At 42.5% G+C, this 20,247-nt stretch overlaps 1 protein-coding gene across 1 annotated transcript in view; it reads right to left on the bottom strand.

Moving 5' to 3' along the window:
* BAHD1 (bromo adjacent homology domain containing 1) overlaps positions 1-20,247 on the bottom strand; it is an 88,845-nt gene that overhangs the window by 34,332 nt on the left and 34,266 nt on the right. Inside the window, exon 2 of the mRNA XM_054971528.1 lies at positions 1,815-3,460. Coding sequence (XP_054827503.1) covers positions 1,815-3,444 — 1,630 coding nt within the window. The 5' untranslated portion in view covers positions 3,445-3,460. The remainder of the gene's footprint in view (positions 1-1,814; positions 3,461-20,247) is intronic.

Here is a 20,247-nt window from a genome sequence, read left to right as displayed (position 1 = left end):
TCTTAAGTCACAACTCACTTTTTGGTATTTGAAGCTGTGACTCATGAAAGCTCACTACCCTACCACAAATTTTGTTAGTCTTATACATGCTACTGGACTCTTGCTCTTTTCTACTGTTATGGACAGACTAATATGGCTACCTATCTAGATCTTTCAGTACTATAGTTTGGCTGAGGAAAAATGCTTCAAATCAGATCACCTTGAAAAGGGTTTTTTTATTTTCTTTCAGTGGTATACTCCTTTTCACAGAAACAAAAAAGACAGGACCCCCTCTTTACTTTATATGCAAGGGGACAGACACATCAAGCTTGATCCTTATGTAAACATTTCAAAATTCTTAAGTGGATGAATCAGATTTTTAGGCACCTGGGAACATGGGAAAACTGTAAATTTCTCAGATACCCTTATGCTATTTTTGTCAGGAGTAGATAATCCCTTGCGTAACATTACTGCTGATTCTTGTGTATCATTCTAGTTAGCTAAATAACAAAGCTAAAAACAACAGTATGCAGAAAGAAAGGAATGATATATTGTCGGAATCCTGCATATAGTTAAGTTTCCCTGCTGGCAAGAGCAGGAGAGAGAAATGCTTGCCAACTGCAGGCCTTCAACCAGAAATCTGATCCAAAATCTCCAGACCTCTAGGGAAAGGGGGTCTCTTACTTGTGTCAACTACTCAAGCCTTTCCAATTAGCATACAGTGGCCATGCCAGTAACTTGCACAGATATCTGAACACAGCACCAGTTTCCTGGCTACGATCACAGTCTTTCAGGTGCTTGCTCCTCAGCAATCTCCCTCAAATGAACAGAACTATTCATCCTCAAAAATGGCTTGAAGATTACAGCCTGTGAGGGCAATTGAGATGAATGAGAAGGAAGAAGATTCCTTTCAAAGATAGTTTAACCTTTCTGTCCAACTTCAAAAAAATTATCCTTCTAAAGGTTTACACTGGATGGGTCAATTTGGTATAATTTGCACTATGAGGAATAATTCAATCAGTATATTTGTCTGCAGAGGTTAAAGACCCTGAAGCTCTCCTTGATAATAGTATATAATTTTTTTTCTTCCACCTATTTAGAGCAGCTCTGAAATACATATACTACTCATCCAACTTGGATCTCTTGGGTATCCCCTATATTCCAATCATAGATCAGCAGTACTTCCCAGCATGTACTTTCAGTTAAACATGTGAAGCTATGGGATACTAGGTAGCTGCAGCTACCTTCACAGCAGCTTCCAATGCTCCCTCTGAGAGAATGAGTCCTTAATTGGGTAAAACTTCAGCACACAACCAATACCAGATTTGGGTCAGCACTGACCTGGACAGCCTACCAACAGATGTTTCCAACACTTCTACTCGTCAGTTGATCTCTACAAATGAAAAGTTTTAAGGGAAATCCTGTACTGAGAAGCCTGATCATTTGCAAGCATTTCAGCATACAGGACTAACAGTGTGCCAAATTAGTTCATACAACATGATTCCCCATATGAACTGACAGGGTAAAATCATCATGCGGCCAGTTTGCTATGCCACATATGCACAGAGGTAATGAGGACTTCTGGTATAAAAATACAGGTCCACTATGAGGATCAAACATATCACTATAAGGCCAGCACATTCGATGTCTAAGTCAAAAAATGCAAACCCAGCATCCAATCATTCAGACACAGCTAATGTCCTCCCAACTGGCTACATTTCCTGGCAACTACAAAATAACCTTACCCTATTAACTCCTCCTGTGCCTCAGTTATTAACAAGCCAATTTGGGGAGGGGGGGGGGGAAACCAAGAGAAAAATAACGTAAAGGCTTACCTGCTGTGAAAGGCATCTTATAAGGGTAGCCATTCCGTCCCGTATGCACACCACTGATTCTGCTTTCTGGTACATGCATAACTCCACAAAGGCTGTAACTATTAATTGCTGTTCCTTCTCCACAACAATACGGAGAGTTGCACCAGTGAAACGGCTGAAACGAGGGATCTGATGGCAAGGAACCTGGGGATACCAAAAGGCCCTCACAACTTGTTGCCTGCGACATCTCATCCTTCGGATAAACAGAGCAATGAGTGTAACTACTGTATCCACTTTGGCCATAATAAACATAAAACCCATTTAATGGAGTCAAGCCTGATGATTCATAGACACAGCCACAATCCGCATGATTTCCCGGCACAGGCAAAGGATGGAACTGAGGTACTGGGAAGGAAGGTTGATGGAATTCTTGCTTGGGGGTAGGAGATTTCTCTCCAGGTCTTCCATATTCAGGCTTCATGGAAGCTTGACCACCCATAAGCAAAGGCAGCCTGTGACAGAAACCCTCTGTACCCTCACAAGAGTTAGATAATGGTTCGTAATTGATAGATTCTGCTTTCCCATAGATTCTAGGAGGATCCTGATGGGCTACGTTTCTACACGCACCCTCGGTGGCTCCTTGCCAGCCATGCTGACTCTCTATTTTTATAGTGGACGTTTCCTTTTTGGATTTAATACAATTTTTCCTGTTGACTTTGGCCCACTTGAGCTTCGATTTGGAACAGTGGTTTTCAGACTTGCTTTCTCCAGTCGATTTACTCCTAGGCTTCAGCGGGTGGTCTTTTTCATGAGTCAGTTTCAGAAACGCTACTGCATTGAGACTAGCCAATCTCTTTGGAGCAGGATGATAGGAAATCCCACTATCCTCCCGCCTTTTCCCATCAAAGACGTCATCTGACAACTGGTCATAAGGAGCACACTTTTGACTTGATCCATTTTGGTTCTTTCCCTTCACTGTTTTAGAGCTTTGCTTTTCCAGCAAGGGCCACGTGCCCTGAGTTTTGCAACATATGGACTTAGTGCAACAAATTCCACTGACTTTGGTGGAATCTTTTCGAAAACGTCTGCCAGACAACAGGCCATCATCCCGTTCAAAAAGCAGATTGTTCACTGCCTCTGCATTCAGGGAGGCTAGCCTTCGTTTCCTGGGCAGTGAGAGGCAGGCATCATGTCCCTTCTTCTCGGTTACTGGACAAGATAGTGTGTATTTCCCTAAGGAAGAGTCATTTTTTCCTGCTCCCACCACTTGAACCTGATCTGAAAAACAGGCAGGTCTGAAGTCATCCATACAGTTGGAGAAACCTCTTCTCATGCCACTCTGAGTTTCCTCTGAAAGCGATCCGGCTACATCCTCCAGTCTAGTGAGGAGCACTGAGCATGTCTTTTTATCCACGGATGAGCTGAGACGTTTCCTCAATGGGTACGTCTTTCGGAGTTCTTGTGAATTCCTGCTTTTATTCACGCCTGCAAATCTACTCTGGCAGCTTTGCCCCTCAGTGCCATTTGCTTGCTCGCTGTCCTCTGCCTCAGTCCTATCCATTCTCTCACCTTCAATCGGTGACAAAGCTTGGCCAGTAGAACCAGCTGAGTGTTTCAGAAGTAGGAGCTGTTTCTTCCGGGCATGCGTCATAGGATCAATGTCCACCCTTGAGAACAAAGAGGAAAATGTCTTAATATCACTAGCAGAGAAAGGCTTCCCCACACAATACACCAACTGGTGACTCGGAAATACTTTGGAAGCTTGTGCCCAGTATAAAATATAAGAGTCAGGGGAGGAGAGCCAGCTTTTTAACCAATTAAGATGCCAGATAGTTTGAGATGTGGCTTTATTTCAAACCACAGAGCTTGATAATTACCAGGAAAGGCTGAAGGCCAAAGTCAGCCTCCCTCCATTTACTCAAATACTACCCTAAGAATGCAAGCAAAGTAAGCAGTATATAAGAGGTGAATTTATTAAAAACATGTCTAGAGCAGTTTTTACTGAGAATTATTTACTTGTAATTTGCTAGGTCTCCTCCACAGAACTGGAAGCATACTCACTTTTCTGTGTGCCTGTGTAAAACAGAAAGAAATTCTCTAATTGACTTTTGATAAACAGCAATACACACTATGTACAATACTAAGCTGCCTTGTTTTCCCCTTCTGAGGCATTATTAACATATAATCAAATGTCTCATCAGTAGAAACAGCTATTTTGTGGCAATCTGCTTTAAAATTTTAATTTGGTATTTGGGAATTGGTATCCTGGAGTGTGTCATTCTACTTCATGTTTAATAAATGCTGTTAAAAGCTCTAAAATGCGTGTCCATGATATATTTGAGCTTTAATTTGTGTAAAAACCATTAAGAGGAATGGCGTCACGAGTATGGGAATCACTAGCAAAACAATAGGCTTGAGCAAAAGCCCTGAATATAGCAGGCCACACTCACCCAGTCAGTGGTACAAGAAATTTTAGTTCTTTTATTTACACTGCACCCTATTTCTTTTTAATTTTTTTATTTCTAATTACACATAATTGTAAATTAATAAAACACAACATATACAAACACAAATCCCAAAGCACAAATGCAAAACAAAATAGGTCAATCTAAAAAATTAATAAAAAGGATGGGGAAAAGATAATGTAAGATGTTTATGTTTATAATTCTTACGGTCAGGGCAGATATAGCAACACACATTCAATATCTCACCCTAAGAAGCTTACAACCTGAGAATGAAATGACTGCACTGAGTGGAGGAAAGGAACGGATCGATGAGGTCCCAAGCACAGACAGAGACCGTACAGGAGCAATGAAGACAGGCTTGTAACTATCTAGTTACCTGGCTTACCTGTGATCCAGGCAACCAGGCCTGGGAGCTTTACAAAGCTTCCCTTGTCTTTAGGTCGCACGTTACTTACACAGTTGTATGCTGCCACACAGGACAGAAATACATTGCATAGGTTATTGATCTGCAGACATATTTGCAGGGCTAAATGAAGGAATCTTTCTTAATAAGGGCCCCAGACACGAATGCATTATAAGATGTTTATCAAGCATCTTTGTGGCTCTAGAATAAACACCAGATTTTGTAAAAATAAATGCACCATTTGTGCATTTATTAATGTCCACTCTCACCTGAACAGCTTTGCAATACATTTGAACAACACCTAGAATTTTGCACTGAGTTCCATGGAAATTTATCATTTTACAAAAGACAAGTAACAAGACCTATAGGAAATTTCCACTTTAATTAAGTACAATTTCAGGGCCGCCTCACAGGATGAGTTTTACACTCTGGGTCCCATACAAAAGTACTAAACATATTGTGTCAAACGGAAAGGGGCACATAGGTATGGGCCTTGCTGTTTCCCCCTCTAAAATACTCATGATCAACAAAGAAGAAAGGACTGGCTTTCTGGTTCTACATCTTGAAAGGAAAAGCAGTCATTATACACATACCTGTTTTTCACATCTGACACACTATACATGCATTTTATACTTTAATATCAACACAAGTACAAAGCAGCCTATATACCATCCTAAAGGGTCAAGCTGTATGCTAAACAGAAGCATATTAATCTCTTCTCTGATGTTCTCTCCTTTTAAAAAAGCACCCTTCAAATGCTGCTGCATGTTTCTGTGGAGGAACAGAGAGAACACACATAGGTATGTGGGGGAGTGGGCTAGCATTCCTCGCCCCCTTTCGCCATTCCTTGTTCAACAGAAGAAGCAAACGTACCAAAATTCTAAGACTGCCTTCATTCGTTTCCAGAGGCTGATTTTGTTTTGTTTTATTAAAAAGCAAAAAAGTTCACTGTCGCAGCTGCTGCGTCACCCTCAGTCACCCACTGAAACATCAACAGAATCAACAGATGGATGAGAGAAGGGAGCCCTCTACTTCCTCAAGCAGGTATAGCAGGGGCCATGAACTCCAAACTTCTGCTACTTGTTTCCATGATCGGATAACCTCAGACAACTACAGAGATCACTGATTGTCAGTTTCTATTATCCTAAAGCTCCTTCTACCTGAGAAAAGAACAAGCCTCTAACTGAAGGGGGGGGAACCCCAGAACTGGGGCTAAAATAATCAATACCATGTTTAGATTGCCCAGAGGATGTCAACAGCAAGAAAAATCTGCTCCTTCCCCCTTGCGGAATTGTTTGAAATAACCTCTGGGACACGGACACTGACAAGGGGCCTTCCTGTATTCAGGCTTGGAAGGATTCGATGGCTGCCAAGCTTTCCTTTTGCCGAAGACCACATCTCAAAATGCCGTCTGTTGAACCAAGATGTACAAATGAAGGGCAAAGACCTTTAATTCTGTACAGTGTATAAAATGATGTAACTGGAACAAAAAAATATCCTAGCTTTACATATACACTTATAAGGTCTGAACTGGCAGCAAGTGATCAGAAGAGATTAGGGGGTCAATGAAAAAGTGATGGAAAAGGCAAATAATATGCTACGGATTTTTAGGCAAAAGACTGAAAATAGAACAGACGGTATTTAGATATGCCTTTGTACAGATCTCTAGTACATTCCCACTTTAAATACTGTGTACAGGTCTGGTTCCCCCCACCCCAAAAGGAATAATCATAGAGCTACAAATGATGCAAGTAGAACGATTAAGGGGTTGGAAAGGCTACAGAGTTTTGAGCTTTTTGGTTTAGAAAAAAGACAACTAAGAAACATTATACATTTGGAGAACTCCCATATAGAGAACTCCCCCCTTCCAATGCTATTCAACCTGCCAAGCCTACCTGTACTTCCTGTGTCATAAATTGCAAATACCAAACAGTAGGCTGAATTTTAACAAAATGAGCACATGCAATTTATATTATCCCACTTTACACATACTGGAATGACTAGCTGAGTCGCTGTACCATATTTTTCGTTTAGTAAAAATAAAAGGGAGATTCCACCCCCACCCCCCCATTTCTGTTTGCCACAAAAACAGGACTTTCGCTACGAGTAATGTCAATGTACGCATCCTCAATACTTAAGATGGCTAAGTCTCAAAAATTTATACTGCAATAGAGCAATTTTTACTATGAAAACTATGCACTACTAGAGTCTCTATTTTGCCATATTTTGCAAATGTTTTTTAGCTTTGTAACACTACAATTTTACGACAGTACAGCCTCCCCATAGCCACATGAAGTGACATCTTACACTGCTTTACAGTTTTTGCACAGGAATCTTGTGTGAATCACACTAAAATATTTTTATCAACTCAATACAGTTAGTTCTGCAGCACTTACTCAAAATAACATTCGATTTATATACCGCCCTTCAGGACAACTTAACGCCCACTCAGAGTGGTTTAAAAAGTGTGTTATTATTATCCTCACAACAATCACCCTGAGAGGTGGGTGGGGCTGAGAGAGCTCGTGACTGACTCAAGGTCACCCAGCTGGCTTCAAGCGGAGAAGTGGGGAATCAAACCTGGTTCTCCAGATTAGAGACCTGCCACTCTTAACCAGTACACGAAACTGGCTCGTAACCACTACACCAAACTGGTTCCAAACAAACATGCCTCTGGGTACATAACTGCAGGGTTATGAAACAACTTCAGTCTATACATTTTTTGCATGGCAGCTTCTTCAAAGTTCCCAATTAAACCCAAGCCAGAAATGTTTTATAATCTAGATATTAACTTTTTCACCTCTGGAGGCAGAAGCAATGAAATATGTACAGTTTACAACCAGGATTGGATGGGCCATTTGTCTGATCCAATATAATATTCTTGAGTTCCATACTGTTGGGGTGGACATTAACACGTGACAGCTATTTCACTCGAACCACTGCTGTATGTTGCAAAAGTATATGCCAAAATGTCAAAGAAAAGATGGAGTCTTGCAGAAAAGGATCTTACTCCATGGACATGTTTACACTACCAAGTAATTTAAATGCCGTGTTACCTTCTCAACAGACCCTAATAATTGTAATTTGGGGAGTGAAGGTTAAAATGAATTGGCAGCATCTCGGCAAATATATTCAATCATTATTTAATATCAATCCTGCTGAGTATTATTTGTATAATTGATTATAAATCCTGCTGAGTACAATTTACACAATTATACATTTAAAAGCAGGTTCAGCATGAGGGAGGGGAAAACAAGGCTGAGCCCACATCTCTGATGTCCACAACAGGTAAATCTAAAACTATTTTTACAGTTATTAGCATAGAGGTGGCCATATGAAGAAAGATATGCACAATGGGTCAATCTGCCAGATTAGATTCAGATGGAGCTTTAACAGTTTAGAGAAAGGAAATTTTTTTGCATGGGATAGCTCCTTCTGTCAAAACCCACCTTGCGCTGAACAAATCCAGCACACATTTGTGTGCAAATGCTGAAGATGCAACCATGTGTCTTGTGTGTCCAAGTTACATTCAATCCCTCAGTCAACCTTACAATAACCCAATTTCAGGGACATGGAACCATGAATAAGGTGCTCTGCCAAAGAACAACTAAAAATTACCCACATCTGGAGGCTGGCACTTACAGAGGTATGGAGATCTGCTCAGTTCTAGAAAACTGAGCTGAGTGGAACTGAAGACCTTTATGGCTATTACACAAACAACCCAGCAACTGCTTCAGACTAAAAATGCAAATATAAGTGGAATAAGCAGTTTTTTAATTTCTAGCTGAAAATTTGGAACAGCAGAAACATGGGTACCTTGACTCTCAGTGGGTGCATACCCCATCCTAGCAATTAAACTGCTGTCAAGCAATCAGACTCCATGGTAAATTACAGGACACGCTACACTGTTATCAAACCCAGCACTTGTCTTTGCCTGAATGTTTGATTTCAAGACAATGAGGCAAGCCTATTAGAATGTAGGTAGCACTTGCAAGCTCACCACTTATTGAATCCTGCTGCTGTAGATGGCAGATTCCCTTGAAACTCATTTTTAATTGCATGTATTTAACTCCTTTGGAGTACTGCACTGCTTGATAGTCTTAATTTTCAGCCAAGTAAGCAGGGCTACGAATTGCTTGGCAGAAGCCCACACACAAGGATGATGATGTTTTTCACTGACATCATTAAAATCATCCAGCTTGTACCCCGGCTGGCAGAAAACTGACCTCACCCCTCAAGTTTTAACATTGTTTCTGAAGCAACAATGGGAACCTCTAATAACAGAAATGATCCTGTCTGCCTTGAGTCTTCTGTGAGAAATGTAGACTGTAAGTGAAGTAAATATGTAAGATAAAAACCCACCACATGATATATCAAACTAGTCCAGCACGCAGCTACCCAAAGACTTCTGCAAACTCTGGGCGATACAACTTCAAGCTGAATTTCAACCCATGATACAAATCTGGCTATCAAAAGTCCTATTAGATTTTCCACTGAAAATCAGAGAGCCACAAGCAGTACTCAGAAGTGAGCCAGAATTCCCACCATTCCCACTATTAATAATGCAGCAAGATTGAAATGCTGGAAATGGCCCCAATTAGAAAAATAATTCTAAAATCAAGTCATCATCTACAAATAAAGTGCCCCCTTTGGTGTGCACAAGCCCAAAGAGGTGAAGTCTTCCAAGATTTCACCAGCATGCTTTGAAATCTTTATAATAATAATAATAATAATAACATTCGATTTATATACCGCCCTTCAGGACAACTTAATGCCCACTCAGAGCGGTTTACAAAGTGTTATTATTACCCCACAACAATCACCCTGTGAGGTGGGTGGGGCTAAGAGAGCTCAAGAGAACTGTGACTCGCCCAAGGTCACCCAGCTGGCTTTGTGGAGGAGTGGGGAATCAAACCCGGCTCTCCAGATTAGAGTCCCGTGCTCTTAACCACTACACCAAACTGGCTCTCTTATTCCTTTTATTGGTGAATAAAAATTATTACTAAAAAAAAAATGAAATCTTCATTCCTCTCAGACCAAATTAAAGGTGAAGTGAGGAAAACTTTGATGTGCTTCATGCAAGCTGACAGTGTTCCACCTACAACAAATTACTTTTTAAAAATAATCAAACCTTCCTTTGAATTACAGCTACAACTTGTTCTATTACCCTTAAAGTACAACCCTATGCAGACAGCTACTCCAGTCTAAGCCCGTTAGTTTCATTTCTCATTACCACAGTTCTCTGACAAAAAGAAGTGTGGCTCTCGAAAGCTTATGCTACAGTAAAGTTTGTTAGTCTTACAGGTGCTACTGGACTCTTTACTATTTTGCTAACACAGCTAACTCATCTGGATCTATTTCGCATTCCTACATTCAAACACCTTGATTAAAAAGCAAAATATTCCTGTTCATGCTGCAAGTGCAGTTTGAAGATCTGCAACACTTTTAAAAGATCCATTCTTGTGTCAAATGTGGAATTGTTTGTAGCATTCAACATACAGCACTGCTTCTCTTTCAATTTCTGGCTAAGTTACACTCTGTGCTAAATTTCAGAAGTATATACTAATAAAACAAGTGCATTTATTCTTTGTGCTGAAAAAAATAAACACTTGGTATATAAATGACAAATATGTTTTCCATTTTGTAAATAAAAGATCTAGTCATTTCAAGCTGATATGCAAAGGAACCAAATATGGCAGGACCTGATGGCAGAAGTGAAGAGAAATAAATTTATTTAGTATATTTATATGCAGCCTTTCTGGCCCAAGCGTTCTAAATTTCCTAAAGAAGGGAGACATAACGGCTGACTCAGTGTTGTTCATTCTTGAGGATAACAATTTCAGAATAATATTTTAGGATAAATGCCGTATGTCTACCAAGTAAACTTCAACATCTGCCATATTCATGAGAATATGTAAATTTTATTCAAAAGCACTGAAAATATGCAGATTTCTAGTGTGATGCTCAGCAAGTTGCTCACTTCTGTTACAAAACTGTTTCAGTAAAAGAGATTTTTTTCAAAAACAAAAGAAGAGGAAAGAAAGGGGAACACAGAAAAATGATAACTTCTATAAAACAGAAACACAGACCAAACACTGATCTGATGCAGATCTGCAGATGATGACGACAACAACAACAACAACATTTGATTTATATACAGCCCTTCAGGACAACTTAATGCCCACTCAGAGTGGTTTACATGTTATTATTAACCCCACAACAATCACCCTGTGAGATGGATGGGACTGAGAGAGCTCTGGAAGAGCTGTGACTGACCCAAGGTCACCCAGCTGGCTTCAAGTGGAGGAGTGGGGATTCAAACCTGGTTCTCCAGATTAGAGTCCCGTTGCTCTTAATCACTACACTAAACTGGCTCTCAGATGACTAATGATTAGAGACGTACAGATTCTGCATTTTTTCATTACAAATCAAAACTACCCAAATCAGTGTAAACCAAATTTTATGCATTGAGTGAATTATGCAAAGTAACTGTGGATAGTTTATTCCATTTATGCTAGTCAGAGAGAAGAAAAATGATCATTGATGTTTCCCCCTCCATCAATGAAAATCCTATCATTACTCCCACCCCCAATTAGGATTTTGCTTAAAGGAGGTGCAGTAGAAACAAGCAATAGCTGAGATTCTGTATCCCAAAATCAAACTCTGCGCTTCTTTAGTTACATTGTTTATAGTCCACCTTTTTTACTGAGATTCAGGGCATTTTACATAATGTAAATCAGTGCAATCAATAGAATAAGACATCTGAAAAAACAAGAGGACTAGAAATCTGAAACAAAGCATGTTAACAAGATGTGTTAACCAAGCCGAAAATTTTCTACATGAGTAGAAAACGATGTGCCCTGCCCTGGATAGTCCAGATAGCCTGATCTTGTCAGGTTTTGGAAGCTAAACAGGGTTGGCCAAGGACAGTATTTGGATGGGAGACCACCAAGGAAGGCCAGGGTTGCTATGTAGAGGAAGGCAATGGAAAATCACCTCTCACGTCCTTACCTTAAAAACCCTATGGTTGGCTGTGATGTGACAACGTACGCACACACAAAGAAAACAATGTACTGACTGCAAGATAGTAAATACAGCAATATATTATCTACATAGTATATATACTATAGTATGTGACAGGGCTTTTTTGGGAGGGAAAGTGGTGGGGGAACTCTCACCCAGGGCAACTCCTGGGAGGAGGTAGTGCGCCTCTCACTACATGTGCGTGCACTCCCGGGCCTGCACAAGTGACGTCATCACACAGGTTGTGGCCGCCCCAGGAGTGCTCCTGTGCTCCATGGAGGGGGGTCCGATTTGGCCCAGATAAGGCTAAAATCAGCCTGGATCGGGCCTGAATCAACCCGGCATGGGCCACTCTGCCATGGGGGGGAACTCCCCCACCCAACTGGATCCAGGCCATTTTGGGCCAAAACTGGCCCAAAACGGCCTGGAACGGGCCGCTGCCACATGGGAGAGCACTCCTCTGCTGGACAGCGGCCTGATCCTGGCCAATTTGGGCTCAATCCTGGCTGTTTCAGGCATCATCCTGGCCATTTGGGGCCTGAATTGGGCCCAAAATGGCCGAAAGGGGCCCAAAATGACCAGGATTGGGCTGCTGCCGGGTGGGGGAGTTTCGGCCAGCGGCCAATGCTGGCCGTTTCGGGCTTGATCCTGGTTATTCCAGGATCAGGGCTGAAACGGCCTGGAACAGGCTGCTGCCAGGCCTGGCACCGACCCAATCCTGACCATTTCAGCCCTGATACAGGCCATTTCAGCCACAATCCTGCCTGTTTTGGGCCCTAAATTGCCAAAACTGCCTGGATTGGGGCCGAAATGGCTCGGAATGGACTACTGCTGGGTGGGGGAACGCTCCCCTGCCCGGCACTGGCCCAATCCTGGCTGTTTCTGCCCCGATCCTGGCCATTTCAGGCCCTAAATGGGCTCAAAATGGCCAAAACAGCCCGGATTGGGGCCGTCACATGGGTATTTTAAAGAGGTGCCAGAACACTCAATAAACATTATTGATCAAACATTCAATAATAAAGGTCACAAACTTACAAAGATACTGCAATTGATGTAGGTATGAGATGAGTTGGGAATGTTCTTGTTTCTGAATTGTGATTTCCTTTCGTGTTAACTGCCCAGAAGAAGGACAACAGAAATGGGATGGAAACACTAATAGCCCCGTGTTGTGAGAAAAAAAGGCCAAACCCTAAAAGGCTGCTGGTGGGAGAAGAAACCAGCCGGACTCCACAACTCCCCCTCGGTTCGTCGCTCAGGGTGCCTCTTACCAAGGTGACTGGTGCAGACTAAATACCCTAGCTGTCCCTATCTCAAGAAAGTGCACTCTGTACAAAAGGGTATGATGCTTAACCAAAATCTAAAAGTGTATTGAATGTATATCAGAGGTTATAATGCAAACCACAGAAAAAGAAACAGCTTAATAGTAAGACTTAAGAAATATATATAACTTAAAGGCTTTAAGACTTAATGTACCAACACACTATTTGTCCCTCTTTCCTCCTGAGTCGAAAGCTTTTGGGCTACCCCGCCAATAGCTGGGGAAACTCCTAGAAGTTTCCCTGCCAGTTGGCAGTGCAGCAAATGAATGGGCTTTCAGCTCCTCCTTTTATGGACCAAAGTCAGGGTGTTTTGAAAACAAGACTACTATCAGTGGGTCCAACCCGTGCCTAGTCAAGGATCAAACGGACCACTAAATCTAAAACGTCCTCTACAAGTCAGAGAAAGGAATTTCACACTTTGCCAGCCCAGGGTCCGTCCATGTTCCTTAAAACAAGATAATGATGAACTTAAAGTCCATCTCTAAATACTCTGCTAAAATTTAGAGGCAAGGCTAAAGACCTTGCCTATCCCTTAGTGCCAATCTGTGCTAATTAACTGAAAGTTCTCCCCCTATTCCAGGGAAGTGAAACTCTGGCCAGCCTTCAGAGGTTTTTACAGAAAGGAAAGTTAAAGACTTCCACTGAGGCTTTTTTGGAGTTTTTCTCACAGAGCCTGAGCTGAATTCATGTTACTAATGGCCTGGTCTCAGAACCAAACTCCCCAAAATCCTACCACACCCCGTTGCAGTTACACTTCAACTATGGAATATTTCCTCCTTTGAACTTGATGGACATTTCCCTTTGAAATGTGTATATTCAATATCTTTACACTGTACATTACTTGTAACTTGAGGCACTTTCACTTTATATTTACAAGCACTGGTCACTTTCTTACCTATATTTATTGATACCCGTTGCAGATGAGCATATTGCACTTTATTATTATACTTGAATATTGCAGTATCTTTGTAAGTTTGTGACCTTTATTGTTGAATGTTTGATCAATTGTCGAGCCTCTGGGTTTCTTTGTGGCAATCATGTTATATGGTTCAATGAATACATGAGACTGAAGATTTCTTTCAATATTCTGTCGAAGGCTTTCACGGCCCGAGAACGATGGCTGTTGTGGGTTTTCTGGGCTGTATTGCCGTGGTCTTGGCATTGTAGTTCCTGACGTTTCGCCAGCAGCTGTGGCTGGCATCTTCAGAGGTGTAGCACCAAAAGGCAGAGATCTCTCAGTGTCACAGTGAGGCTCTCACTGTGACACTGAGAGATCTCTGTCTTTTGGTGCTACACCTCTGAAGATGCAAGCCACAGCTGCTGGCGAAACGTCAGGAACTACAATGCCAAGACCACGGCTATACAGCCCGGAAAATCCACAACAACCATCTTTCAATATTTTTTATTTAGATACATTTTTTGTTTAGTTAGTTGTTCACAGTGCCTGTGCTGCTTTCACTTGTGATTCCAGCAGCCTCAGCAGTGATTTCATTGCCTTTCATTCCCACGTGCCCCCCAAACCAAAAAACCCCAAGATAACAGTTCAAGGAATGAAAGCTCTCCAACTTAACATAAACGATACAAAGTAGTGAGTGCCAGCTAAAACAAAACGAGTCCGTACTAACTGCAGAAGTCATCATATATCACCAATCTGCCTAAGCTATGGCTTTAGAAAATAGCTATATGAAAATGTTTCCTATACACATTGAACTAGCCATTGGAGATACGTGCAAGGGAACAGCACTCACGATATCCATTACAGTAATTTGTAAGTTATTTCTTGTCAGCATCCAGAAGACACCACTCAAGCAGCTAATTCATACAAGCAGGCAAGTACTATAAATCCATCTGCATGGCGCTTGCCCCAAGGAGCCAGCCGTTTACATACAACTCATGATCACTTGGAACCTCCCATTTTTTTCTCCATGCTTCTGCAGTTGTATTTTTTTTTAAAAAAAACATTTGTTTATAGTAAGCAAAAAGTAAGAGTTAAATGAAGCCAAAGCCTCTGGTTTCTTCTTCATATGTAATTATTTTTAACATATAGACCCAACAAACAAGATTTCTGGAGGCAAAATGGAAAGACAGCACAAAAAGCAGCTCCAAAAAAGAAATGCTGATATTGTACAAGTGTTAGAGAATTTGTGATTCCAAGAGTTTTCTCTGTTCTTTTTTCAAACTTCTCACCCATCGAACGCACAGGAAAAGTCATGTGCAGTGCTCAAAACAAGGCACAGGGCTGAACATGAGTCCGCTGGTCTACGGAGACAGCACTGCAATGAGGTCCATATTTGTCACACACAACTAACTTCTTTAGACACAACCCACACAGTCCAAATCTTTGTGACCTTTTTTCTCCAGGACTCCGCCCTTACAGTAAGTATTAAATTGGGGAAGCAGCAATAAATTTCTAATTCTGGGCATGTATTGGGGGAGGGGCACAAGGATAGCCACAGAATGGCTACAGTTAAGAGGCAACTAACCTTTTCTCTGTCTGAGCTCTGTTCCAACAAATATGCTGTCAGATGCAATACCAGCATTACAGAACAGCAATGGTACTTTTCGCACTCGGTTTTTAGAGCGCATTTGTACCTGTTCCATATCCCATGTTTGCAAGGTTTTCACACTTAAAAGCAGTCATGGGATGCAGTCCCACTTTTTGTCCGCTGTATCCCCGATTTTCCCCCCTGCGGACATACCCCGATGTTTTAAGTTCGCTGCCGACTGGCAGCTGGCCTGCATTTTGCTAATGTGAACACTTTTGCCCCCTTTTTGCTTCTCTCCCCCCCTCTCCTTTTCCCTGGGAGCTGATTGGTTTGTGCAGAATTAACCACTCCCACCCTCCTCAGCTCTCTGAACTCCTTGTCCACCATTTTTTTTAGTAAAGCGAGGTGAGGGTCATAAGGCTGCTTCTTCGTTGGGTTCCTTCCTCCCGGTATGCATGCTCTTTTATTTTTTTTCAAAAGCCAGGAATGATTCCTAAGCTTGCTGCTAATTCCCTGCTAGCTTTAAAAGCAAGGAAAGTGTTAAATAGCTGCTTTCTCCTTCCTCCCTTAGGATATGCACACACATTCTTTTTTTTTTTAAAGACAAGAATGGGTTGCAACGTTGTAATGTTACTGCACTTTCTTCCTGGCTTTAAAAGCTAGAAAAGGATTAAATGGCTGCTTTTCCCTCCCTCCCAGGCATGTTTCAGACTTTGCCAAAGAGCGGGGGAAAACCCAAGCATTTTGCACAGCCCTTTGGAAACAAGCCTCTGCTTCCTGGGAGGAGATGAATCGGCAGCATTTTAACCCTTTCCTGGCTTGATTAAAAAAGAGAGTGGTACATGTTTCCCCCCAGAACTCTGCCACCAATTGCCTCTCCAGTGGGCAGGGGACAGCCCAATCAGCAAGAAGGGGGGAAGGGTTCCAACATTGCAACGTTACTACGCATGCTCAATTTTTTAAAAAAAAGTGTGACGTGAATTGCAAGGCTCCGAAAGCCCAAAATTGCACCGAGGTTTTGAAATGAAGCACAGACACCAAATTGAAATTGCAGTGGACAGCGTGAAATGAACAGGTGCAATGCCGAAGCCACTGCGATCGGGGCGAATGCTCATAAATGGCGGTTTAAACCATAAGTGCGAAAAGGGCCAATGTTCAAAGCAGGCTGGCAGATTAAAGCAAGCAACTACAGAATTCAAAGATGCTGCACAAAACACCTAGAATCATGCTACAGCCCATACAGCAGAAAGAATAAACCAAAAGTATATTGACAAACTATCAGCAAAAACTGGCCAGGCCTATAAATGCCTAGGCTGCTTCAAACTAAAGAGAGGTAGGGTATAAAACTTTTTAAAAGAAATAAAATACTGATAGGAGAGCAATGCAAGATTCAAACTGGGCAAGTTACAAGACAATGCTGCAGAAAGTACTTTGTCTCCTGTCACTCCCAAGTGATAATCTCTAACATCTGAGTCCACAGACACACATCTTTGCAGAGCTCATTACAAACGAATATTAATCTTGAAAATCTTGCTATTCCTTCATAATGCAAGTCTCAGGACGGAGGAGAGATTCCACATGCAAATTCCATGTTAACCACCATCAAAATAAACCCCCAAACACCAGCTGCTCTTAAGTAGTGAAGAACTTCCTGATGATTTGGAGTTCTTCAGATGAACAGTAATATCTTTGGGTACAAAGGCTTCCAAAACTGTAATTGGAATGTGACTTGCAACTTTGCACGAGTCACACATAACAACCCTACTAGCTTTCCATCACTTAAGGGAGAAGGTGTAATCCTGCACACTGAAACAGAGTCCTCTTCTCACTGTGCGCAATGAAGCCTCTTGTGACAACTTATCTGCAGCACCCTAAATGTTGGTTGTTGTGGGTTTTCCGGCTGAGAGATCTCTGTCTTTTGGTGCTACACCTCTGAAGATGCCAGCCACAGCTGCTGGCGAAACGTCAGGAACTACAATGCCAAGACCACGGCAATACAGCCCGGAAAACCCACAACAACTATGCCATTATTATCCCCACAACAAAACACCCTGTGAGGTGGGTGGGGCTGAGAGAGCTAGAAGCTGTGACTGACCCAAGGTCACCCAGTTGGCTTCAAGTGGAAGAGTGAGGAATCAAACCCGGTTCTCCAGATTAGAGTCTCGCGCTCTTAACTACTACACCGAACTGGCTCTCAGGAGCACATCACTACTTAAGGGTAGTATGGTGTTTTTTTACGATCCATGGGATCATCTGTATTTTTCATGAAGGATTACAGAATGATCTCAAGTACACGTGGAGAACTCCATGCAATTTTGTTGTTATATGGCAGTCCAAAATGCTTGGAAAATGTAACCACCTGAACATAGCCTTTTTTCAAAGCTTCAACGGGGGCCCACTCCTCTACCTGTTCTGCAGAAAGTCTTAACAGAACCCTACTCAAATAAATAAGTAGATGCTACCACGCAATCAAGAACACTGCAAAAAAGGATGGTCCCCAATTGAGTGTAGAAAGCCTTAATATGTACAGTTGTACATCTTTTCTTCGGAACATGTGGAGGTCAGAGGAAGGGCCAGCAGATATAATCTGACTTTCTCCCCATACATGAGTTCAGCTTGTGGTATAAATCTGAATAGAGCTTATGAACCCTAACATGCATATAAACAACTATGATGCTACAGAAACTGAACAGGTTGACATCTGCCCTTCGCTTGGTAGCAAATGTAGACAAGCTTTAACAGTGACAATTACATCTACCATGCCTTTAGGGCACAAACTTTGCTACTATAAAAGCCACCACTAGAGACTTTTTTGGTTCTATCTTGTCCAAGCAGTGAGTGATATTCGTCCTGCTCAAAAACAGAGGATTAGGCTTGATAGCACTACTTGATAGTGAGCCTGGCACTGCTCCTAGTTGCACAGATAATGAAACACCAACAAGTTAGATCTGAAGCCAAACACAACTAGCAAAGTCTTACATTTGTACATATTAATGAACATATTTAAGCTTTCCCACTTGATGGAAGAAATCGGACCTTTGGACACTTACCGTGAAGGGTCCTTCTCCTCTGAGGACAGGAGGACATCTTGGGTGTTTCCTTTTGCCCAATCAGGGAGGCAGGAAGTTGAATTTTCTTTTTTCTTCCTCTTCCTGTTGGTGCCTGGAACACCCTGCTTTCCAGTTCGGGTGACTCCAAACAGCAGTAAAAGAAAGATAACAGCCTCAACACACTAAATACTGGAAGACCCTACTAAGAGGGAATAGAAAAAACTGAGAACTTAGTAAACGGACAATATAACACAGAACATTGAAAAAGTGAGAACTGTGTAACACCAGTGAGGAAAAAGGTGAACAGGTTAGCAAGAGCGAGAAACCTAGGGAGGGCAAGATGTCCTCCTGTCCTCAGAGGAGAAGGACCCTTCACGGTAAGTGTCCAAAGGTCCGTTCTCCCTCTGAGGCAGGAGGACATCTTGGGTGCTCCCAAAGCAGTTACTCTCGAGAGGGTGGGTCAAGGTTCTCGTCTTGCATCACATGTTGTAAGACTCTTCTTCCAAAGGCAGCGTCGGCGGAAGAGTAGAGGTTTAACTTGTAATGTCTAACGAATGTAGATATGTTCGACCACGTTGCAGCCCTGCAAATTTCTTCCACTGAAGCATTGTTGTGTAAGGCCGCATTTGTTGCCGCGCTCCTAATGGAATGAGCCGTGATGCCCTGAGGCAAGTCTCTGTTGCAAGCTTTGTAAGCCTCTGCGATACATGAGCGGATGTTCCTGCTGATCGTAGCGTTTGACATCTTCTTTCCTACATTTGGCGGGCATGTGTTGACAAATAAGAAGTCCGACCTCCTAAGGGGTTCGGTTCTGACCAGGTAGACCTTGAGAGCCCTGCGGACATCCAAGGTGTGCCACTCCTTCTCCTTTGGATGTGTCGGTTTGGGACAGAAGGATGGTAAGTTAAGCTCCTGCGACCTATGAAACGAAGAGACAGCCTTCGGTAAGAAAGTGGGATCCGTGCGTAGGACTACCTTGTCCATATGGAACTCGCACAGCCCCGGCTTGATGGAGAGGGCCCCAAGTTCCGAAATTCGTCTCGCTGACGTAATGGCTACTAGGAAAAGAGTCTTTAATTTCAGCCACTTCAAGGGTACCTCTCTCAAAGGCTCAAAGGGAGATTTGGTCAACGCTGACAGAACTACGTGGAGCCTCCACGTAGGGAACCGGTGCACCGTTGGAGGGCTCAGAAGGGTGACTCCTCGCAGGAAACGTCGAATATGTGGATGTTTGGCCAGTCCAAGCCCGTCAGGGAGGAACAGTATCGAGGACAAGGCTGCGACTTGCTTGCGTAACGTGGCTGGTTTCAAACCTGCATCCAATCCGTCTTGGAGAAAGGCTAGGATCACATTCAGGTGTGGTCGGAGATGGTCAATCTTTTTCCTTCTGGCCCAGCGAACAAAGGCTTTCCAGGAGGTATTGTATATTCTTGCCGTTGATTTCTTTCTGGAAGAAAGCATTGTCTTGACTACTTGTGTCGAATATCCTAGTCTGGAAAGGTAGTGCCTCTCAATTTCCAGGCGGTCAGACACATCCAGTCCGGGTCTGGGTGCAGGATCGGACCCTGATGTAGCATGCCCGGGGTGATGGGGAGATGGAAGTGAGGAAGAACAGCTAGCGATTGTAGGGAGGAAAACCAAGGTCTCCTGGGCCACCATGGGGCGATCACTATTACTTCCGCTGTCGAGTCCGCAATTCTCCTCAGTA

This window comes from Eublepharis macularius, chromosome 2 (genome assembly GCF_028583425.1).
Source record: "Eublepharis macularius isolate TG4126 chromosome 2, MPM_Emac_v1.0, whole genome shotgun sequence".
NCBI lineage: Eukaryota > Metazoa > Chordata > Lepidosauria > Squamata > Eublepharidae > Eublepharis > Eublepharis macularius.
This window is presented reverse-complemented; position numbering and strand designations above follow the sequence as displayed.